Consider the following 24574-nt stretch of genomic DNA (forward strand, 5'->3'; position numbering starts at 1 on the left):
AAATAATATTAATTATATTGATAACAATAAGAAGCGTTCTGCTGTTCACAGCATTGCAGACCAAGTCTCGCAGCGAGTCAGTAGGTGACTATCCATAATTTTGCTATGATTTATTTGCATGTGTCTGCCCGGTTTCTGCTAACTTGAAAGTTCATTCAGGACCACCAGGGGGATGGCTATTTGCTGGCTGCAGACACAATGACAAGGGCGGTGACCTGGAAAAGCTGGCGGATGTGTGGGATAGGCCTCATCATGGTCACACATCCAAAACTGCTGATGCCCTCGCGGGTGGTAGGGATCTCTGTTGTGCTCCGGTGCCAGCGGGGTTCTCCAGGCTCCCAGTAGTAAATCATCTTGTAGCGCTGGGTTAAGTCTTCCCCACCCAACATGTAGATCCGCTTCCCGCAGGAGACTACCCCTGCATTGGCAACCCCACGCGGCAGTTTGGGCATACCAATGTTGCCACTAATTTTGCCAGTCTCGTTGACCAAGAAGCACTTGCGAGAGCTGTGGCGGTTCTCGGGGATGAGGAGCCCTTCAACCCAGTCCCGCATTTTCTTCTCGATGTACCCCCCGATCACATAGATCCCCCTTTCCCCAGCCACAGCTCCTGCAGCAAAGAAACCCGTGGACAGAGGCACCTGAGTCCATGTGTTGGAGCTGGTCTCGTAGATCAGGAAGCCTTTGTGGAACAGCCACTGGCCAGAAACTCCCGTCGCGCCGCCAAGGAGGTACAGCTTGTTCTGGAAGACGCTGGAGGCCGGGTGGCTCAGGGCAAACGGGAGCTTTGCAATGTTAGCCCACGTCCCTGTCGCAAGATCAAAAGCCTCAGCCAAGTTGAGGAAGCTTTGGAACTGACACCATCCCCCCATGGCATAGAGCTTCTGGTTGTGGAACAGGAAGCCATGTGCAGCCCTGGGCACAGTCATGGGTGCGAGCTGCAGCCACTGGCTTCTGAAAGAGCTGAACTCATAGACAGCGGTGGAGTAAGAGTTCTTACAGATGCCTCCAGAGACATAGATCTTCTCACCAGCTGTGGCACAACACGCATGTGTCAAGGCCTGCAGGCCGGGAAGCTTCTCCCACAGTTCGGTCTGTGGGTCATAGCAGCCCATGTGGGCCTCTTCATTCTCTAGCTCCTGGTACTCGCACATCTGGGTGTCAATGCACAGGATGTGTGGCTTGTACATGCCCTGCCGGAGGCCCTTGATGTGACGAAACCTCTCCTCGCCATCCAGCACCTTCCACTCGAGCCTGAGGTCCTTCCACTTCTCCAAGTCCCTCTGTAGTTCGACTTGCTCCTCCGGACTGAAGAGCGGGAAGCGGACATGGCGCATCAGGTCTCCTAGCAAAGGGCCATGCTTGCTGGATTGCCCTTGCACCCAGAGTCGCACAGCCCGATAGACCTTGATCTCTGAAGCCACTTCAAGGTTGCTGGAGGATATCAGGGTGATGAGTGTGCTGAGGTCCAGCTGGCGGAAACTCTCATGCTCGCAGACCTGGCTGAATTTTCTGGTGAGGAAGTGTATGACCGCATGGAGGAGGGCAGGACTCTTGTGTGTCCTTGCCAAAGAATACATCTCAAAGCAGTTCTGCACAGAGAGATTTTTCCCGAGGAACCTGGAAGGCGAAAGAAGGAACAGGAAGGCCTGTGGTGCAGAGGAATTTGCATGGCTCCTACCGTGAAACCTAGTGTTTAGCCTCAGGACCGCCAAATGGCCACCCAATTGGGCCTTGACAAAGGGCCTTGACAAAGACTCTCTAAATTGCAGCAAAAACTGGTTGGAGACTCCTTTGGATTTCTCTATGGATATAACTCTTATAACCATAAAAAAACACACCAGAATTTTGTAGACGTTTTTAGATTCTCCATTTGTGTCCATATTCAATGTTCCATGAGACAGCAACAGCAGATTTCAAAGCTGTCTCTTTGCAGCAGTTCTTCATTATCCCTCACTCCTCATTCCAAATTTAGCTGAAGTAGGTGTGACTAACTTGTGACCTTACTTTATTCTTCAGCCTTGAGTCCCTAAATGTTTTTTGAACTACAACTTCCATCATCCCCAGCCAGCATAGTCAATGGTCAGGGATGTTGGGAGTTGTAGTTCTGAAGCTCCAAGGTTGAAGGACCTTGCTTCAAATGATGCTGGACTCCAGTTCCCATCATCCTTGACCATTGATGGGAATGATGGGATCTGGTGGTCCAGTAGCACTACAGGTTCTCCATTCCTGGGCTAAAAGAATCCTGATAAGATATTATGCACTACAAGCATAAGAAGAGTTCTGCTGGGTCAGACCAATGGTCCCTCTAGGCCACCCTCCTGTTTTCACAGTGGGCAACCAGATGTCCATAAAGCAGGACTTGAGGGGAAGAGCACTCTGGCATGCAGAAGTATGCTGCTTCCAATAGTGGAAGTAGAACATAACCATCAGGATAGCCTGATCCTCCACAAATTTATCTCTTTTAAAGCCATCCGTTGGAATTTGCATGCTCATGGTGTGATGTACATTGCACCTGTCAGATTGTGGAACTGCATGCACAGTCATGGTGTCAGTAGAGAAGAAAGATGCAGTGACTTACCTACAGCAGAGGTTCTGCAGCGGTATGATTTGTAAGCGGTTGGCCCCAGCAAAGAGGTGCGGCGCCAGCTCAGGGGTGAGTGTTATGTCCTCCGTGTAGATATATTTCAGAATGTTTTCGATGACGAATGGAGACACCTCCTGAAGCAGAACTTCTTTCCCACCAGATTCTTTCCAGGTATTGATGAAAATGTCCCGAAAGTAGGGGCTAATAGCTGCTAGCAGCGCTCTGCAGAGAAGGAAAGCGAGAACTGCAATTGCTGGAGGCCAAGTTCAAACCCTTGGAAGGTTGCCTGCCATGGACTGGCTGGATGCAGAAGACTGGTAGGAGGCACCAACTGGGGAACCTCAAGGGAAGAAGGCTCAGAGCCCGGGGAGTGGTGTTGGGATGATGATGAGTGGTTAGAGGGAGAAGAGGGAGCAGATTGAGAGGAGGAGGTGTTGGGAGCTGAAGAGGGAACGGTTTAGTGAGTGGGAGGAGACTGTGGAAGACAGCAGTCCAGAAGCAGAGGCAGAATTGGAGGCTGGAGAGGAGAAGGGGCCAAGAGGCAGAGATGGGTCAGGCTGGGGATGACGCCAGGCTGTCTCTCCCTCTTGCTGTGACCAGCTTCCCTCCTCATCTCTCAGAACCCAAAGGGGTATGAAGAGGGTGGAGCAAAGACATGCAAGACCTCAAATTGCTTGAGAAGGAACCAGTGGAGGAGGAGACTTAGAGAGCTGTGGGACAGTGGCGACCTTCAGTCCCGGCAAGTGATTGCCTTGAGGCAATAGCTACCGGGAAGAGTTGTGTTCACTAGGCTTGAACTGCTTGGTTTCTCTGAATCAAGAGTTAACTTCCTGACACCGTGTGAATTATTACTGACCTACTCCTGACTCCCACCCCTTGACATTGCTGAGAATGGAATATGACCTTAAAGTTGAAAAAATGCTCCCTGCCCTCACCTACTTGATTTTTTCCCCTTTTCCTTTTTCAAGGCAGATGAACCTGAGATGCTCTTTGTGCAACCTTTACATTCAAACAATGAGTTCTGGGCAGCCTTCATGATGCTCAGAAAAATCAAGGCCTACCTGTGGCAAGGGAATCTTTGTCCATCGGCTATGAGGGTGGCATCATAGAGCAGCTCTTCCTCATACATCTCTGCTAGACCTGGAGTCAGGGAGAGGGGAGGAGGGGAGGGAGACAACAGCTGGTCATTTGATAAGATGGCCCCAGTTCTTTGGCATAAGAGGTCTTGGGGGGTTACCTTGTGTTAAGCCGAGAGGTCTTGGTTTGAAGGTTTCTGGCTGCTCCCTTTTATGACTGGAACTCATGACGAGCAGGATGAAGGAAGTAGATGAGAGGAGAAGGGGAAGGGGAAGCTGTCGTGAGAGAGAGATGAGTTATACAGTTGTATAGAATCTTAGAATTATAGAGTTGTAAGGGACCCCAAAGGTCATCTACTCCAACTTCTTGCAATGCAGGAATCACAACAGAAGAATTCCTGACAGGTGGCCATTCAACCTCTGCTTGAAAACCTCCAGTGAAGGGGAATCTGCCACCTTCTCAGATGGTCTGTTCTGTAGTGACAAATAGGGATGGATAGATCAGTCTCTTTCCATTCCATGGCATTTCAGCATGATTTCAAAATTAAGTGCACTTAATCTCATTCTGTGAAGATCTTCTTCTTAAAAAGATATATTTCAAAATAATGTTTAAATTCTATGTATTGCAATTTTTAATACACATTTTCTCCCTAAAATGCACAGCTGTTTATGTTTTCCCACTACAATGCATATTTTCATATGCAATACCCCTAAAAATGTGGGTTTTTTGGGGGGGTTATACATCTCCTTATTAAAAAAAAATACAGGTTTTGATGGATTTTCTTTTTAACTGAACAGCAGTTTGAATGACAGCTGTGTTTAGTTCCATGTACTTGCCTCAGAATGACAAATTTAGCCAGCTTGCTTAAAATGTGTACAGAACAAGAATTTCCTCTATCCCTGATGGCCAGCATTAAAGAGAGTTCAGAGTGAAATTAGCTTATAACATGGGGAACATTTCCCCAAGATTTTTGAGCAAAAATGAGACTTGCTGCAAATGGTGCCAGAGCAGCAAGCAGGCACTATTGACTGAAACTGATTTCTGGATTCATTTTCAAACTGGATTCCAGCCGAGGCTTCCTGTGCTACATCCCTCACTGGCCCCTCTTCTTCAGGTTATCTGCTTGGCTGCAACATTTCATTCAGTTGTGGTAACATGAATGGTTTGCATGAAGGGAGGAGTGTGTGTTTGTGAAGCTCTGAAGAGTGGGAAGAGTGACCACAGTGTTAAGGAGCTTGTGAAGTTTTCACCCAAAGGACAGCACCATCAATGGCAGAAGATGCTGCCCACCTGCATATGCCCCTCTCACCTCACCTCATCAAAAGGGCCTGCTCTTCAAGTCACTGTTGCGGCCCCATGCCATCTCTGGGGCCTCTTGCTCAAGGTGAGTGCCTGTTGTTGATGAAGGCCTGCCAGGGGCACTCTGAAGTGCAGCTATTGTGACATCAACTGTCACAATATGTATGTCCTATTGGCTGGTGGGCAATCCAGCCTCCAAGTAGACACTGGGTCTAGGGCTATGGTGGTTTGTGCCTATTGGAACCTCTAGGGTGGAAGGCAGGGAGCCAACAGCAGGTGGCGCCAGAGCCGATGATCGATAGAGGCAACTAATTCTAGATTTTTCTCCAGCCTCTTCCCTGCCGAGTTCTACAAAGGCAAATGTTAGACGGAGGAAGAGGAGGAAGCCAACAGCCAAGGACCATCTCTGGTTTTAAGTAAAAGGGCATGCAGGTAAGTGAAAGGTGGGCAAACAGGGGAAGAGGAATTCTGGAAGGAAAAGTTGTTGGGCATGGGAGTCCACTAACATTGAGCGAACACCCTGATGGGGAAAAAAGCTTCTGCCTTCTCCTGATCTGAGCAGCTGGTTGTTACATTTCCAGACCACTAGTTTCCTGATAGCCCGGCCTCCACCTTGTCAATCTGTCCATCTGGCTCTGAGGTATTGTTAGAAGTCGGGCATGTGTCTCTGCCAGGGTCCTACTCAAGTGTAGGACGAGCTCCTGACAGGCACCTCCTACCGTCACCCTAAATGCTTCCCTCCCTCAACCCATAAAGACTGTTTTCACCCAGAGCCAGAATAACTAATGTAAACATTTTAAGACTGATTACAGGAGGTTCGCCACTCCCCACATGAGAATGATATTAGTTCAGCCTTTCCCAACTTGATCCATTAAGCCAGGGACGGTGTATTGGGATATTGCAGGAAACCATTGCTGTTTTGAGGTGTGCAGCAATGTTCCTTTCGTGTCTAGAAAGGCTTTGAATGGTTACTTCTGTTCCTATCCTGCTATTCCATAAAATAGTGGTTTCTCAAAGATTTTATGTCACCATGTGGGCATCTTAATATTTAAGATAGGCTTCTGCTGATCCCACACTTAGAAGTTACCTGTTTGGGCTGCCTGCCCAGGTGTCTTTCAGTTTGGTGGGTAGCTGGTGTGTTCTCCCAGAAACTACGTTATACAGAACAGTGTACAAGCCCTGAGAAAACCTCTTCTGGTGGAATGTCTATGAAAGGCTATCCACTGAGAGTGCTGTGTACCAGCCAAGCTCCACCTTCAGGACCCATGACCATTGCTGATAGGGTTCACAGCAATCTGAGGGATGTAAACTAATTGCAGTGCTTTGTGGTTTTCTTTGGGCTGTGCAATAACATCTTTAGCCTACACCCCATTTGTGTGTTCATTGGGTTCCGAACCACCCAAAAACCTCTGTCCCATTGCAGAATGGATGGTGAACCTTTAGCCTTCCATCATATATTGCTGGGCATTTTAAGAGTGGTCACGTACCACGTGAAACTGATGCCAGTCCAACCTTCCCCAACCTGATCTGTTAAATCAGGGATGGGGATCTTGCAGCCCTCCAAATATCATCGGACTTCTATCAACCACAGCCAGCATGGCCAATGGTCAGGGATAATGAGAATTAGAGAGTGTGAGAACACCCAGAGAGCTCTAGGTTAGGGAAGGTTGTATTAGTCCACAACCTTCCTTTAAGCTGAATGCTTCAAGTGTGTTGCCTACCACCAGAAAAAAACCAATTACTAGTACAGATACTTCGTTAATTCTTCTTATTTTTAACAAGCTATATTCATTTGTTTCAAAAATATTTGCAAACAACTTCAAATAAGGTTTCAGCTACAGGTCCTCTCTGGTTTCCCTGGGACCTTCTGCATGCACAACATGTCTTCTACCAATGAGTTCTGGTCCTTCTTCCAAATATGAAGTAAGATGCTAGACCTAATGGTTCTAAATAAAGGGCTGATTTAACCTCCTTCCGTCGGGCCTGTAAGACAGAGCTATTCCACCTAGCCTTTAGTTTGAATTCAGCCTGATCTTTTATTTCCCTTCCCTTCCCTCCCCCTCCCCTTTTATGAAGATCACCCACTCTGAGACCCCACAGCTAATTCTCCCCTGGCCTCCTCACTGGCCCAAGTAGGACTAATTCGGCCAGCTAACCCTGGTGATTATCTAATGCTTATTAGATAGATTTCCCCTAAATTGATTTCTGAACTTTGAATTTTATTGTTATTCATGTTTTTATACTGTATTTTATGCTGCTTTTACAATTGTTTTAAATTTGTTGTTAGCTGCCCTGAGCCCAGTTTTTGAACCGGGAAGGCCGGGGTATAAATTAAAACTTATGATGATGATGATTTAAATAGGAAGCTGTTTTATACCAAGCCAGGTCATGTGCCCATTTATTTTAGACTGGTAGCAGTTCTCCTGGGCTTTAGGTAGGAATCTTTACCAGCCCTACCTGGATATGCCGGGAATTGAACCAGAGACATTCTGCATATAGAACAGATGCTCTGCCATTGAACTGTGACCCTTTCCATTGTTTTCACATGACATAATGTCAGCTCCATCACCGCTGTTTCTGTAAACTGTTAAATTTGAAGCCTTTTGAGCAGTTGCACAGTAATTGTGAAGAGAATTAGACACCGCCATCAAGGTTGGGGGTTGCATTTGAGACTTTATTGCATTAAGTATGAGCCATAGGCCAGCAGCAAGGATGAATGAGAAGACGCCTCCTTCTTCCAGAGATGGGTAGAAGCTGAAGACTGCAGCTGACTGCTCATGGGGATTCCTCCTTCACACCTTTTTGGTCTTTTCCTTAAGGAGAGGAAACAGAAATCCAGCATGAAAATCTGGACTGATTCAGTTCTTTCCTCCCCATATCTCTAAAGCCCAACTTCCCTGTGTATTGGTAATTCATTAAACAAGCATAATGGTACGAGAATCTTTTCATTTATTGACTTATCTGCATAGATAAAACACTGAAACAAAGGAACTCTGCTGTGGTTGTATGTACAATTGCTTCAGGATTAATTTTGTGCAGTGTTTTACTGGTACATCAGCACCTTGATAAAGCAAAGAATGAGGACGACACCAACTGTATGCACAATTAGATCAACTTTGCTTTTTTGCCGTTTTTCTCAGCATACACACAGGCACAAAGCATTGGTAAAACACCACACATGAATCCTTTTGCAATCATACATACAATTGGACCCTTTGGCAATGTTTAATCTATGTATGTCAGTAGTGTTGGAAGAGAGACCTGAAAGAATGGGAAGATGCAGCAAACAGAGATAGATGAATCTGCCAATTTCAGTTTCTCTCATTTCCTCATTTTCCCATCTTAAATTCAGATCTCTGCATTTCCTCATCAGATAGCAATAATAATAAAAAATCCGCATGAAAATTCACCAACATTTTAGTACATTTTTTTCCTAACGCGTTTTTGCAAAGCACTTCCTCCCATACATTTTTTGTATATAATTTTTGCAATGATATCCATTTTTATGCATATTTTTCATTTGTGGGTGCATTTTTGCACATATTACTTGATTGGAGAACCAAAAAGCACAATTCAGAGAAGTGCAAATGCCAAAGGATGGCTGTGTTTCAGTTTGCGTATTGTTTCAGAAGTGTGGATTAGCCTTTAAATGCAAACTGAATCACATTGCTCCCCCTTCTCCAGCAGCAACGGTGTGTATGTGCAATTTGGAAACTAAAAACTATACATAACAATGGCGGATTCTCAAGACATTGGCTCCCCCTGCAGAAATAAGACTAAGAGTTCAAAAACTCCCCAATCTGGGGGAGAAATTCAGATGACAAGCATTTCAGACATATCCAGCCAAGTCACAGGAAAGAGAGTTGGCATGGTGACTACTGGGCACATGACATGTGATATTGGGTAGTTCACTGTTAACTTGAAAGAAGGGAATCCTTTGCATCACCCATTTCCCCTGGCTGCTCCATATAAGAACTGGATGTGATATTGACACTCACCTGAACAGAAAGATTCTGGGCAGGTGAACCGGACCTTATAGTCGTGGCAGACACCCCTTTTTCCTTGCTGGGCATTGATGCAAGCGAACCCATTGACTGCATCATTCCTGTTCAACGACACAAGCAGAGTATGGGGGATAAGTATGGTGGAAAAATAGTAGCCAAATTTGAGAGAGTGGCCAGTTCCTGATTTCCAGTATAGGTGGCAAAAGCTGGTTGAACTCCAGTGGACTGCACAGATTGTTTTCCTGCTTACATCAGAAGTTGGGAACCTTCAGCCAACAGGCCCAACTAGACCTGGCAACCCTCCCTGTTTGGCCCACAAGGCTGTTTTTGCTAAGCTATAGTCAACTGCCCCACACCTGATGCCATAGATGGTAGCAGGTGCAGGACAGGAAAAGTCGTGGCAAAGTGGGGTTTGCAGGAACTGCCTGTCAACTTATTGTGCCTTTACAAGGGCTGACAAACTTTCTGACGGCAAGAGCTGTTTAACAGTGAAATGGACTCCATTGGAAGGTAGTGGACTCTCCTTGGAAGTTTTTAAACAGAGGTTGGATGGCCATCTGTCAGGGATTCTTTAGTTTCAATTCCTTTATTGCAGGGGTTGAACTAGTTGTCCCTTCCAACGCCACAATTCTTTGATTCTGTTTTTTCTAATTGCTGCTGTTATTTGTTAAGGGTGACTTTCTCAAATTTCCTTCCATTTTTTAAAAAATCATTTGTAGGTGAAATAAGGCAGATTGCCAAAATAGCCATACATTGAAACTGATGGCATGAGTACACCGTTCAAATTCCTGTGAGGGTCATTTCAGGGACAACCATTCTCTAACTCTGAAAGAGCATTGTGCCTCTCAGAGTTAAGCCACCCGATTCATCATCCCAGTCCTGGGACTCAGCTGTACAGCTGCAAATAAAATGTTTTAAATGTGTTGTAAAGTGCAATATACAAATGCAACACTAGATTTTTTTAAAAAAGCATTTTCGCAGTGTTTTTAAAAAATGTGTGTAGATTCCACCCTGGTTTTAAATGCAAAACAAAACAAAATTATACAGTTCTATCCAATTAAGTTCTACTTAGAGAGGAGCTGATGAAATTAATGGACCTATTTTAGTCATGCTCATTAATTCAACAGATTGGAATTAACACTGGATGCAACCTATAGCCACCATCTCCGTCTTCCCAAGTCAGAGAAGAATTCTCACCTGGAAAATATCTGTCCTGTCTGAGAAGCTGGGATTCCATCCACAGTTTGGACCTCAATAGCAATTGGCTTGTTGCAAATGGCTTTTGGATAGTCCTTTTTGAGGTAGTATATCAGCTCATAGTCCCCAGTTGCACTGGGATTGTCCCGGTTTAACCATTTTGTCTTGCAAACTAAGGGAGAAGAAACCAAGAGAGTAGAGTATTAGAAATTGTTGCAAACCTTCCATATTCTTCTCTACTTATGGTTGCAATAAAAGTAAACCCATGGATATCTATGTTTTCAGAGCATGTAAAGGTAAAGGTAAAACGACCCCTGACCATTATTTCCAGTCATGGCCGACTCTGGGGTTGCGGCGCTCATCTTGCTTTATTGGCCGAGGTAGCCGGCGTACAGCTTCCAGGTCATGTGGCCAGCATGACTAAGCCACTTCTGGCGAACCAGAGCAGCGCACGGAAATGCCGTTTACCTTCCCGCCAGAGCGGTACCTATTTATCTACTTGCACTCTGACGTGCTTTCGAACTGCTAGGTTGGCAGGAGCAGGGACCAAGCAACGGGAGCTCACCCTGTTGCGGGGATTCAAACCGCCGACCTTCTGATCAGCAAGTCCTAGGTTCTGTGGTTTAACCCACAGCGCCACCCACAGAGGTCCAAATGAACTGAACTTCTGAGAAGCACAGGCCTACGTGTCAGCATAGTTGCAAGTCAGCATGGTGGGCAAACGAACAGAAAACAGCCTAATTCACGCAAAATTAAAGAGATGCAACATGAAGAGTGTTGCAGTCCCCTGAGATCCAGACACAATAGCTTTGCGTCCATTTAATAATAATGATAATGAGATGTTCAATTCATGGCTAGAATTTTTCACTTGGATTTTGCTCTTTACCTGGCGCAGGGCTTTGGGGAGTTGTTTGGACTGGCACAGAGTCGATGGGGGTATTAGCTGTTGTTGTCTGCACAGGTAGAGAGTCAACAGGTGTGCTAGCTGCAGGCGTCAGCCCAGACTGATCCTGGCCTGTTGGGAAAGTGATTGGCGCCATTACTTCTGAGAAGGGAGATCTTGGAAAGAAATGGGAAAATCTCCCAACGAAAGAACAGTGGCAAGAAAAATGGATGAATTACGCAGAGCTGACTAAATTGACATACAAATTGCGGGACAAGGACAACTGTGACTTTAAGGAAGAATGGGAGCTTTTTACAAATTATCTAAAAAAGACAACAAAAATGAACTGGACTCCTTGGCAGGTTTTGAATAAACATACACAAATCTATTGGTTGCTAACAGGGTAGATAGATAAGGTAAGGATATGTATAATTTCATAACATGCAGAGAATAATATGTGCTGAGAAATCAGAGAGAGGAGCTTAGGGAAGTCTCTGGGGTGGGAGGGAGGGTTTGAAGGGGAGTGGGAAAAAGGGGGGAAGTAATGAATATGATATGCTTCGATAATCTGTTATGTTGAAATTGTTAATAAAAACATTTTTTTAAAAAAGGAAAGAAATGGGAAAATCAGGATAGATGCTGAAGCATTTTCCTTCAGTAACTTCCGCACCAAGGGCTCGTCTACACTTCCCTTTGTCCCATAATCTCTTCTCTTCGTTCTGCAATTTCAAGGCACAGGGTCCCAGAGGTTTTCCTTTCGCTCTGTCGCTTTCCCTGAGAAGACCCCCCGATTACTGCTGAATTGGAACAATCCGTAGAAATGCTGGGATTGAAGCTGGATTATTCCTGCATTGCAGGGGGTTTGGACTAGATGACCATTGGGTCTCTTCCCACTCTGAAGTTCTATCATTGTATGTTTGCCATGTGCTTCGCCATTGCCTTTCCTCAACTCTGCAGGACAGGAAGTGCAGAGTGGTGTCTTGAAAGCATTTCCTTACCTGAAAATTTTCTCCCCCAGTGAAGGTCACAGCTCCGTGGAATATAAACACGACAAAAAAATGTAATAATGTGATAATATTTGTGTATATGAGGAGCTGTGTGGCTTAATGTTTCCACGTTTTCTAGTTCTTCAGCTGCGCACACCTCCATTCCTTACCTTGAGTGGGGAACTGGTTCGTCTCCTGTGTTGCTGGTACAGGTGCAGCAGTCACAGCAGATGTGGATTCCACCCCAAGCTGGCCTTTTCCTGCTGGAAACATATGTGTAATTTAGGTGACATTAGAGAAGCGGGTGGTGCTGTGGGTTAAACCACAGAGCCTAGGACTTGCCGATCAGAAGGTTGGCGGTTCGAATCCCCACAACGGGGTGAGCTCCCGTTGCTCTGTTCCTGCTCCTGCCAACCTAGCAGTTCAAAAGCACATCAAAGTGCAAGTAGATAAATAGGTACCACTCTGGCGGGAAGGTAAATGGCGTTTCTGTGCGCTACTCTGGTTCACCAGAAGCGGCTTAGTCATGCTGGCCACATGACCTGGAAGCTGTACGCCGGCTCCCTCGGCCAATAAAGCGAGATGAGCGCTGCAACCCCAGAGTCAGTCACGACTGGACCTAATGGTCAGGGGTCCCTTTACCTTTACCTAGGAAGAACTTTCTGACAGTAATAGCTGTTCGACAGTGGAATGGACCACCTTGGAAGGTGGCGGACTCTGCTTCATTGGAAGTTCTTAAAGCAAAATTGGGATGGCCATCTGCCAGAGAGTCTTTAGCTTTGATTTCTGCATTGTAGGGGGTTGGACTAGGGCAGTGGTGGCAAAGCTATGACATGCGGGCCAGACAGGACACAGAGCCCTCTCTGTGGGCACGCACACCATTGCCCCAGCAGGGCTGTAGCTTCTGTGCCTGGGGTGAGGGAGAAGGAGGAGAGGAGGGCTTGTGCCATCCAAAGCCTGTGGCACCAGGACCTGGCTAGCGAGTGAGGGGCTGAGCAGGCATTGACTTTTGATGCACCAGGGCCTCCCGCCAGTCTGTTTTTCCTACTCGGGAGTAAGCCGCCTTGAGTGCAGCTGGGCTTAACTCCCAGGCCAGTAAGCATATAAAGGCGGCAACCTAAGAAGGGGTTTTGGGTTTACAAGTTCACTGCACTTTACCATGGAAGCCAACAGAGAAATTCATTCCGTGGAGGCTGTGATCAAACGGTAGGCAAATAAATGGCAAACAACAACAACAACAACAACAACAACAACAACAACAACAACATATTATTTATACCCCGCCCGTCTGGCTGGGTTTATTTATTTATTTATATTTATTTGTTTGTGCGCACGCAGACAATCATTATTATCTCATATTAAAAACAGGGGGAGGGTGGCTCTTAGTACAGCCCTCCAGTGTACACTAGTGGCCAAAATTGTGGAACCTTCTAAAAAAATTAAAAAAATGTATTTCCAAGGTTTGAAGGCTCATAACACCACTTTGTTTTGGAGTAATACTAGTGTTTTTTTTCTTTGGGGATGCAGGCGGACGCATAACCCTAAACATTTTGTGAATCTAACAGGAGAAGAAATTCACTGTATTTATTTCCCCCAATTTGAACTGTATTTATTTTTCCCTGGTGGTGATTTTCTTGAGTCAAAATGAGAGTAACCCTATACATTTTTTTAAGAAAAAAAAGTACTGAGTTACACCATAAAGTTATATGTCAATGGAAAGATAATGTAATGAAGAATGTAATGCCGTAACTTTTATGAAGGATTATTTATTACAACAGCAGTCATAAAGAAGAAACGTGAAACACACAGAAAAAAGAGATATATAGGTTAAATTGCCACGTTGGCACTTTGCGATAAATAAGTGGGTTTTGGGTTGCAGTTTGGACACTCGGTCTCTAAAAAGTTTGCCATCACTGGACTAGGGACTCAGCGACTTTATATGCATAGCTTTATATGTGTTAAAACACTATGGCATCAAATGGCGCTGTGGAGTCCCATTTTTTGCCAATGGAACTTCACTGTATGAAGTTTACAACGCATTTAACTGGATCGCTTCTTTGATGTATCTAGATCCAACCTAGGTGAAGGGTGGACCCTTCCCACTACTATATACAATTCTATGACTTTTTTATTCAAATAGAGGACTGCTCCCTGCAAAGCAAGACACCCCGCCACCTTATCCTTAATGCAAAGCCTTTTCAATCAGCTCTGCTTTCTTGTATGATTGATCTGGGCGGGGTCTTTGTTACTCACCACAGAAGGAATCAGGACAGGTGAACCGCACCTGATAATCAAGGCACATGACGCCTTTTCCCTGGTGGGCATTGACGCAGGCAAATCCGCGGGTAGAATCATTCCTGTTTGGATCACAGGAGGCAAAGCAGACATGGAACAGCTGAAGGAGATAGAGCTCTGGCAGTCATTTGAGGTGACATCCCAACATGGCCAGGGAGGCAGGGAAAGCCAAACCCACAAACAGGAGTGAAGGAAGCTGTCATGGCTTATGGGGAAGTCAGACCCCGAAGCTGTCGTGCAACTGAAGCTGTCCTTCCAGGGCTGCAAGCACCCAACTGACCAGCTATAGAATAGGCATAGGCAAACTTGGCCCTCCAGATGTTTTGGGACTACAACTCCCACCATCCCTGACCACTGGTCCTGTTAGCTAGGGATGATGGGAGTTGTAGTCCCAAAAAATCTGGAGGGCCATGTTTGCCTATGCCTGCCATAGAATGATGCTTCCAACATGGGATGATAGTTTCAGTTCCATGACAGCCTCAGCTGCAAACACCCCATGTGCCTATTCCAGAGGACAGAACAAATCTTAGAATTAGGTCCACAATGCTTATTTCAATTTACAAGAAAGCAGATTCTGAGTAGACATTAGGAAGGACTTTCTTTTGGTATGAGCTGCTTGGCTCTTGGAATGGGGTAGACTCTACTTCACTGGAGGCTGGGTGGCCCTCTGTCAGGAATTATTTATCTATGATTCCTACATTGCAGCGAGCTGAACTACTGGTGGTTGGAGGCTACTTCCAACCCTACAATTCTATGATTTCACTCAATCCACTCACAGATCGCCAAAGTTCTCATAAAGGTAAATGCCCTTATCATTCCCATTCAAGGCCACCTTCTCTCTGGAGATGGTAAACCTGTGTCTATGAGATATCTGGGGAGACCTTCATAGCTGATAAAGAAGCAGTGTACACAACATCTGCCAGATACATTGTGGAGGAGTCTTGGCTGCCAAAGAAAATTGTTTATAGACAGCCAACTAGCTCACTTAAGAGCCAGCTCAGACAACTTCTGCCAATCATCTCCAAACTCATCCCATGGAATCTTACACAGCAAACTGTTGCCCAGTCTCGGAAGCTGGGATCCCATCCACTGTCTGGACCTCAATTGCAATTGGATCAAGACAGATTGTGTCAATTTCATTTTCATCCATGATATCAGAAAGGAGTTCGTAGTCCCCAGTCCCAGAAGGATTATCCCGGTCAAACCAATTGGTCTTGCAAGCTGAAGGAGAAAAAGAAATGTGAGTTGTAGCTGAATAAACAGTGATAGCAATGGGAAGGCGTTCTCTGTTTGCCCCCAAGTGGAGACAAGCTGGAGCTACAACAACATGCTGCAGAGTGGATTGCTCCTGCCCAGTGTTTCAGTCAACCAGCCCATGCCTGCCCTTCAAGATACTGGAGCGGTAGTCAACTGAGTTTTACTCAGAGTAGACCTATTGAAATTAATGGACCTAACTTAGTCATGTTCATTATTTCCAATAGATCTCCTCTGAGCAGGACTAACTTTGGAGACAATCCTATAAAAAGAATAACCACACAAGTTTTAATTAAGTTGGTTTTAAGCAACCATGCTTCTGCCAACTTGGAGCAGGCAACACAACTGAAGGCATATTGCTCATGCGCACACGCACGCACGCACACACACACACACACCTTGCTCTTGAACTTGGGACCCAGTTTTCACTTCTGGAGAGACAGCAGTTGGGGCTAGAAGGGTAACAGGCTCTAATCCTGCCCCAGGTTGATTCTGGTCCCCTGTAGAAAAGAGGTTGATGGCTGGAGTGAAAATGTTCTTGCATGAATGCTATTTACTTCATTATTTCATTTCTATCATACCTATCCCCCAAGGAGCACAAGGTGGCATGATACATGGTTCCTCACTTAATTTTTTTAATCCACACGACAACCCTCTGAGGTAGGATATACCTCCATGGCTAAGTGGGAATTTAAACCCTGGTCTGAGTGGGGTTTGAACTCAGCCCCCAAATGGAAAGGTTGGTGTGAGGCTGCAATGTATAAATACAGTGGTACCTCAGGTTAAGTACTTAATTCGTTCTGGAGGTCCGTACTTAACCTGAAACTGTTCTTAACCTGAAGCACCACTTTAGCTAATGGGGCCTCCTGCTGCCGCCGCGCCACCAGAGCACGATTTTTTTTTTCTCATCCTGAAGCAAAGTTCTTAACCTGAAGCACTATTTCTGGGTTAGCAGAGTCTGTAACCTGAAGCGTATGTAACCTGAGGTACCGCTGTATATGCAGGAATACATGCCGCTTAGCCAGCTCTTAATAATTTTGAGGAAAAAAAGAGCAAGAGACAAATCCCTTCCCCAAGAAATTATGGGGGGGGGATAATGCCTTTTACTTCCCCCATATAAAGCAACTAAACCTATACACCTTCAGTTTGGCAGGCTTAATCTCCTCTGGAGGGGCTCCTGTGTTTGCAAATTTTATCCACTTTGGTTACCTATTATAGTGAATGTGCGGAGCACAGGGCTTTCTTTTATACAGAAGCAGTTATGGTGTGCTTTGACCAACTGTGCTCAAGGAAGTCCAAATGAAAAGGTCCCTTTGTTAACTGTTCCACCCCACTGTTATTTAGATAAATGGACCAGTATTTCTTTGAGGGCAAGTCATTAAAAAAAATAAAATGCTTCTGTGATTTTTCCTACTTTGAATAAATAAAATCGCCTCCGATAAGTTTCCTACTTAATTTCCTCTCTCCTGGTAAGTTTCCTATACAGTGGTACCTCTAGTTACGAACTTAATTCATTCCGGAGGTCCGTTCTTAACCTGAAACTATTCTTAACTAGAGGCGTGCTTTCGCTAATGGGGCCTCTTGCTTCCACTGCGCCACTGGTACACGATTTCCGTTCTCATCCTGGGGCAAAGTTCTCAACTCGAGGTAACTCTTCCAGGTTATCGGAGTTTGTAACCTGAAGCGTTTGTAATCTGAGGCGTTTGTAATCTGAGGTGTTTGTAATCTGAGGCGTAACCCGAGGTACCACTGTATTTAGTTTTAAGCTCTTTCTGCTTTCTCTGTTGTTTCCTGTTTCCTTCTAGGCAAAAGGGTTAGGGATGTATAGAATATCCTAAGAGCAATCTGCTCTCTACCAGGGGAATACTATAAAAGGTAAAGGTAAAGGTACCCCTGCCCATACGGGCCAGTCTTGACAGACTCTGGGGTTGTGCGCCCATCTCACTTAAGAGGCCAGGGGCCAGCGCTGTCCGGAGACACTTCCGGGTCACGTGGCCAGCGTGACATTGCTGCTCTGGCGAGCCAGAGCCGCACACGGAAACGCCGTTTACCTTCCCGCTGGTAAGCGGTCCCTATTTATCTACTTGCACCTGGAGGTGCTTTCGAACTGCTAGGTTGGCAGGCGCTGGGACCGAGCAGCAGGAGCGCACCCCGCCGCAGGGATTCGAACCACCGACCTTTCGATCGGCAAGCCCTAGGCGCTGAGGCTTTAACCCACAGCGCCACCTGCGTCCCCGGGGAATACTATAGGTTACCCTTATTTATTCCACACAGTCCATCTCTTGAAACAGCACTGGTGTTGCTTACATACCTTTTGCTGGGATATTTGGACTGCTTTGCACTTGCTCCAAGGTGGGAGTTGGAGCAGGAGGTGTAACGAGCTCTGGTGCTGGTGTGGACTGGATCTCACCACCTATGGAAAAAGATTATGAGTTTGAGGCTGAAGGAAGGGGATCAGTGTGACTGTGGGAGGCCTTAAAGGAAAAGATACATTCCATTATTCATTTGACCTTCACCATCCCTTTTTTGTTCTTCCTTTTCAGCCCTTCTCAAGGATCATATATAGAGGGGATGTGTGCCTCTCCCTAGACCCAGTCTGGAGACCACCTGCCCCAGATCCAGAACTAAATCAATTTGGGGTGGGGTCAATGTTTAATTAGGGTTTTCAGAACCCTAATTAAACATAAGGGAAGGAGAGGGAAAAAAGGAAGGAGGAGAATTTGCATCTCCCCTGTCAAAAAAACTCAACCTTCCCTACAGGACTGCACCAGCCCACATGACTGAATCCTTTGCTCAACTCAAAGAATTGAATCCTTTGCTCACTGGCAAATGTTCTGGTCAGAGAGACCCCCTGTAGTTTTCCTGTTCAATGCCCTTTCTCCCAGATGGCCTAACCCAGGGCTATCCAGTGCTGTTGTGACTTGACTTGGTTGAACCCAACCCCAGACCCCCAGAATTGACCTGATTCAGTTTGGGATTTGGACGAATCCAGTATACAACCCAAACATATAGTGCATACAATGTGGGACTTAACCAGCAGTTGGTTTTTCAACTCCCTGTGTTCTGACTTTCTGACTGTGATTGTAGACTAGAGAGTATTGGGCTACAGGGCTTGATGTTGGGGAACGAGATAATTTCTATCAACCCTCTATTGTATCTTTTGTTAACTTTGCCCTGCCTGCCACTCCCCTTGTATTCTGGTGGGATTAACTAGGAAAAATGCTAAGATTAGTCCTGGGGGCATGTTCAGTTTGCTTTAGTTTACAGTCCCTTCACATTTGCTTTCCACTTCATGTTACCAAACCTGCTAGGTCTTCTCCTAAGAATGGCACCCCAAGACCACTTTTCTCTCTAGCACATGGATAGGACTTTTGACACTTCTGTATGTATCCCCAGTATCTCTCAAGATAGTGTTGCATGCCTACCTTTTACTGGGATTTTTGGACTGCCTTTAATTTCTTCCAAGGTTGGAGTTGGGGCAGGAGATGTTACTGGCTCTGGACCTGGTGTGGATGGGATTTCACCACCTATGAAGGAAGATTCCAATTTGAGGCTAAAAGATGAGGACCAATGTGATGCAGTCGTCCCTCCCAGGAAATGCTATGGCCCTCTGCTTATCCCTTAGGCAATTGTTCTTTGAGCTCCACCTCCAGATGCTATCTTCCTTAGGACTGTATACTGTATAACGTTTATATAATCTGCTACTGCTGGGAGATGGGATTATTTCTACTATTTCTTTATTGGCTCTTTAGCTAACTTGCTTTCCTGCTTTTCATTCCCCCAGGATTCCAGACAAATGACGTAGAAGGATTCCTAAAATTAATTCCGGTATTTGAGCAAGTTTGTGTAGCTTTCAGATCCTGTAGTTCCACTTCATGTTACCAAAGTGTATGGAATTTTTCACCTTTTGGTTCTTCTCCCAAGAATGGCATCCAGAGAAGGGCTTTTTCTCCCACACATGGATAGGATCTCTGACACTTTGGTTATATAGGCCAAGTATTTCTTGGAATAGCTATAGGGTGGCATACGTACCTTTCACTGGGATTTCTGGACTGCTTTCAATTTGTTTCAAGGTGGGAGTTGGGGCAGGAGGTGTAACAGGCTCTGGTCCCGGGGTGGGAGGGATCTCACCTGTGGAGAAAGCAGATTGCAATTTGAGGCTAAAGGATGAGGACCAATGTGATGGAGTCATCCCTCCCAGGAAATGCTATGTCCCTCTGCTTCTTCCTTAGGCAATTGTTCCTTGCTTTCCATCTCCAGGTGCTACCTTCCTTAGGACTGTATACGGCACAACGTGTATGTAATCTGTGTCTTAGTTCACCTGTTTGAGCTACCTGGTTTCAGAATGTGATGCGCTTGTAGTCTAGAGAATGTTGTTCATCTGTGCCATTCCTTGGTGGTGGGGATATTTGCATTTTCTAATTTGAAATATGGCTATTTATGTGAAATGTGGGGTTATGACACCACCCCAAGCTGCACCAGACTGACAGAAGATGGTGGCTGCATTATTTTTTCTCTTCTCTTTACCTGTACGGGGAACACTATAAGCTAAAGGTGAGAGCATTCATTCCTGCAAACTAAACCAAATTATCACTGCATAATTATTAGAAGAGCACGCTTAGAAACTTACTGGAGCAAAAGGGTGCTGAACAGGTGAACCGTACCCGGTAGTCGTAGCAGAGTTGCCCTTTCGCTTGTTCAGCATTGATGCAGGAAAAGCCAGTGATGACATCATGCCTGCTCAGAGAAAGAAGCAGATAGGTTGCAGTTGCAGTTGCAGTGCACAGAATGTTAGGAGGTATTGAGACAGAGCAAAGTCTGCAACCATAGAAATAGGTGCAGGGATGTAACTCAGTGGTAGAGTATCTGCCTTGCAAGCTGAAGGTACCAGGCTCAGTCACCAGCATCTCCAGGGAGAACTTGGAGAGATCCCTGCCAGCGATCCTAGAGAGCTGCTGCCAGTCAGTTTTTACAATACTGAGCATGATGGGCAATTGGTTTGACTCAGGGTAAGGAAGCTTCCTATGTTTTTGCAGCTTTGCAGCTAAGCAATTAAAAATTGCATTGCATACAAGAAAGGTTTAACATCTCACACAGCAATCGGTTGCCCAGCCTTCAAAGCTGGGATCCCATCCACAGTCTGGACCTCGATCGCGAGTGGCATTCTGCATATCTCCTGAGGGTGCATCTGAATGAGGTTAAAAAGGAATTCCTGGTCCCCATCACCCGAAGGATTGTCTTCGTTAAACCAGCGGGTCTTGCAAGTGGAAGGAGACTCTATCAAAAGAGAAGCGATAGGAGGTTTCTTAGAATGCTTATGAAGCATCTGAAGAAGAGAAGCCTTGGTGCCTTGCCAGTGTCCAAGGATAGTCAAATCAAAGGCCTCTGAATTAGGAATTCAGTGCTATGCTTATTTTTCAAATTAATTGGAATCTCTTGTATGATATCTACATCTATACACACATCTATAATTTCCATTTTTTTATCTTCTAGGTCAGGCTGTGGGACTTTATGACCCCTATGTTGTTGGACTCTAGTTCCTATACTCCTCAGCCAGCATGTTCAGCTGTCTGGGATGCTGGGAGTCCAGCAAAATCTGGAAGGTCCACAAGTTTCCCATCCCAATTCTAGGTCTTTCTCCAAAGACTGCACACAGAGAACAACTTGCTCTCCAGCCTGTGGACACCACTTTTGACTCTTGCACATGTCCCAAATGGAGCATTTCTTGAAACAGGCTCTGTGTTGATGACATACCTTGTGTTTTTTTCCTGCTGTGGTGAGCTGTGTTGTGGTGTGTGGGTAGGTGGGAGAGGGTACTTACTTGGGGGCTGACATGTTAAGGTAAGAGCCAGTAGCACTTGGTGGGGCTGCAGTGCTTTGACTTCTGAGCAGTGGCAAGGCAGAAGCATGGTCGTTGTGGTAGAATGCACTGCTGGAACCAATCCAGTGTTCCTGCTGGTGCATTTGCACCATGCCAACCTCTCTGCCGCCAGTCACTCCTAGTAAACTGCAGCAACACCAGTGATAACAGGTCAGGTGAGCACTGCTGACCACTATTACTTAGAGCAAGGAGAAGTCTACTAGAAGGCAGAATGTGGAGGAAGGCATGGTTGTGATCTGTCAGTTAAAGCAATCATCTGGGACAACATAGATGAGTATTTATTTATTTATTTATTTATTTATTTATTTATTTATTTGGACTAGATCTAGGAGCAAAGGCAGATTTAGGGGAGAACAACCGGTTCACCCACACTGAGCACTGAGCCAAGAAGGTGGTACAGGGAGTCCCACAACAATGACTTAGAACAGAAGCTGAGGGTTGAGCTCCCCCCCCCAAAAAAAATGTTTTGGGGTGTTGCATAGAATGCTGCTGAAATTTGAAAGCCCAAAGTCCGCCACTGCTAGGAGATGGGATTATTTCTACTATTTCTTTATTGGCTCTTTAGCCAATTTTGTCCTGCTTTCCATTCTCCCGGGATTCCAGACAAATGATGTAGAAGGATTCCTAAAATAAATTCTGGAATTTGAGCAAGTTTATGTAGCTTTCAGTTCCTGTAGTTCTACTTCATGTTACCAAAGTGTGTGAAATTATCCACTTTTGGGGTCTTCTCCCAAGAATAGCGTTCAGAGAAGGGCTTTTTCTCCAGCAGGTGGATAGGACCTTTGACACTTCTGTATGTATCCCCAGTATCTCTCAAGATACTTGTAGTGTTGCATGCCTACCTTTTACTGGGATTTTTGGACTGCCTTTAATTTCTTCCAAGGTTGGAGTTGGGGCAGGAGATGTTACTGGCTCTGGACCTGGTGTGGATGGGATTTCACCACCTATGGAGGAAGATTTGAATTTGAGGCTAAAAGATGAGGACCACTGCGATGGAGTTGCCCCTCCCAGGAAATGCTATGGCCCTCTGCTTATTCCTTAGGCAATTGTTCTTTGAACTCCACCTCCAGATGCTATCTTCCTTAGGACGGTATACTGCATAATGTGTGTATAATCTGCCACTGCTGGGAGATGGGATTATTTCTACTATTTCTTTATCGGCTCTTTAGCTAACTTTGTCCTGCTTTCCATTCCCCCGAGATTCCAGACAAATGATGTAGAAGGATTCCTAAAACTAATTCCAGAATTTGAGCAAGTTCATGTAGCTTTCAGCTCCTGTAGTTCCACTTCATGTTACCAAAGTGTGTGAAATTTTTCACCTTTTGGTTCTTCTCCCAAGAATGGCATCCAGAGAAGGGCTTTTTCTCCAGCACGTGGATAGGATTCTTTGACACTTTTGTTATATAGCCCAAGTGTCTCTTGGAATAGCTATAGGGTGGCATACATACCTTTCACTGGAATTTCTGGACTGCTTTCAACTTGTTTTAAGGTGGGAGTTGGGGCAGGAGGTGTAACAGGTGCTAGTCCCGGGGTGGATGGGATCTCAACACCTATGGGAAAAGATTCTGAGTTTCAGGCCACTGTGATGGAGCAGGCTCTCCAAAGAAGGAGCAACATTTTTTGTGTATTAGCCAAACATCCATTTGTCTTTTCCCCTCTCCTTCCTCCTTCATTCATGAAGGAGCGTCTCAACCCCCAGCGTTCTACCCGGACACTGAGGTCCAGCGCCAAGGGCCTTCTGGCAGTTCCCTCACTGCGAGAAGCTAAGTTACAGGGAACCAGGCAGAGGACCTTCTCGGTAGTGGTGCCTGGCCTGTGGAATGCCCTCCCATCAGATGTCAAAGAGAAAAACAACTACCAGACTTTTAGAAGACATCTGAAGGCAGCCCTGTTTAGGGAAGCTTTTAATGTATGATGTACTACGGTATTTAAATATTTTGTTGGAAGCCTCCCAGAGTGGCTGGGGAAGCCCAGCCAGATGGGTGGGGTATAAATAAATTATTATTATTATTAGGCAAAAAAAAATCCTGCATTGTAGGGGTTGGACTAGATGACTCTTGCAGTCTCTTCCAACTCTATGATCCATGCATTACTTAACCTACAATCTGTGGTTTGTCTGACTGCATTCTATTAACTGTTCTACACACTGAACCAGGAAGAATTTCATCAACAGGATTAAAAGAACAAAGCAGTTAAAACTTACCAGAGCAGAAAGACAGTGGGCAGGTAAATCGCACCTGGTAGTCATGACAGCGCTTGCCTTTTCCCTGGGAGGCATGGATGCAGGAAAAGCCAGTGCGGGCATCATTGCTGTTCAGAGAAAATGAGTCTCAATAGCCTTGTCTCATACTATCACATAGGGTTTTCAATGCATTTTCAATGCCTTAAACTGCAGTAATGAAAGGGGACTGCCTATTCATGCCATAAGATATTTACAGGTATTCCAATAAAAGTAAAAGTTGAAGTTGAACTTTGCATTTCTTTTACCACAAGAATTAAACCACATTGCCAGTGCAACATTGTGCATGCTTATTCAGAGGTGTAGTGGACTCTCATTCATTGGAAGTTTTGAAACAGAAGTTAGATGGCCATCTTTCATGGATTCTTTAGCTCTGATTCCTTGACTAGGTGACCCTTGGGATCCCTTCCAACTCTACAATTCTATTATTCTTTCATATCCCTAGTTTGGACACAAAATGAAAGCTCAAGACACAATAATAATAATAATAAATCCCCCACCATTTTCCAAGACCCATTTCACACAATACTAAATTCTCACGTAGTAAATATCTGCCCAGTCTCAGAAGCTGGGGTCCCATCCAATGTCTGGACCTCTATAGCTGTTGGTTCAGAGCAAATGTCATTGGGATACTTGTCCAAGATGTCAAAGAAGAATTCGTAGTCCCCAGTTCCAGAAGGATCATCTTCGTCAAACCAGCGTGTATTGCAAACTGGGGGGGATTAACAACAACAAAAATACAAGACAACGGAGTTAAAAATCTCCTGAAACCAAAACACGAAGTACAGATACATCTGTTTTATTGGTGCACGTATAGAAGGGGAGGGAGAAAAGGGACTCAGAAAGTGGGGGACCTTTGACCCTCTAGATGC

The 24574-nt window shown here is 45.4% G+C and overlaps 2 protein-coding genes and 1 long non-coding RNA gene across 4 annotated transcripts; 1 reads left to right on the forward strand and 2 right to left on the reverse strand.

Annotated features, from left to right (window-relative positions):
* Window positions 1–5087, reverse strand: LOC307222600 (kelch-like protein 41). Of its 2 annotated transcripts, none has more exons than XM_079987997.1 (5): window positions 4979–5087; window positions 3825–3939; window positions 3649–3727; window positions 2582–2809; window positions 1–1620 (listed from the first exon to the last, which is right to left on the reverse strand). In XM_079987997.1, exons 2-5 carry the CDS (start codon window positions 3889–3891, stop codon window positions 177–179), a joined length of 1818 nt encoding a protein of 605 aa, XP_079844123.1. In that variant the 5' UTR covers window positions 3892–3939; window positions 4979–5087; the 3' UTR covers window positions 1–176. The 2 variants fall into 2 exon arrangements, with proteins under 2 accessions (XP_079844123.1, XP_079844124.1); XM_079987998.1 differs by having other exon boundaries at window positions 4974–5080.
* A 44-nt stretch (window positions 5088–5131) lies between these two features.
* Window positions 5132–7903, forward strand: LOC307222244. The gene is made up of 2 exons (XR_013841670.1): window positions 5132–5395; window positions 6792–7903. It is a non-coding gene; the product is annotated as an uncharacterized lncRNA (long non-coding RNA).
* Window positions 7904–8006: 103 nt separating this feature from the next.
* LOC307223384 (uncharacterized protein) lies at window positions 8007–24274 on the reverse strand (the record flags this gene model as incomplete). The annotated part of the gene is made up of 17 exons (XM_079989351.1): window positions 24243–24274; window positions 23667–23773; window positions 22912–23013; window positions 22306–22407; window positions 20676–20859; window positions 20213–20319; window positions 19615–19713; window positions 19008–19109; window positions 17894–17995; window positions 15981–16082; window positions 15375–15549; window positions 14287–14390; window positions 12204–12296; window positions 11051–11179; window positions 10165–10336; window positions 8962–9068; window positions 8007–8056 (listed from the first exon to the last, which is right to left on the reverse strand). The coding sequence occupies exons 5-17, from the start codon at window positions 20768–20770 to the stop codon at window positions 8007–8009; spliced, it is 1437 nt and encodes a 478-aa protein (XP_079845477.1). The 5' UTR covers window positions 20771–20859; window positions 22306–22407; window positions 22912–23013; window positions 23667–23773; window positions 24243–24274.
* Window positions 24275–24574: the final 300 nt, after the last annotated feature.

The sequence above is a fragment of the Podarcis cretensis genome (genome assembly GCF_951804945.1).
Source record: "Podarcis cretensis genome assembly, chromosome: 8".
In the NCBI taxonomy this organism is placed as follows: Eukaryota; Metazoa; Chordata; class Lepidosauria; order Squamata; family Lacertidae; genus Podarcis; species Podarcis cretensis.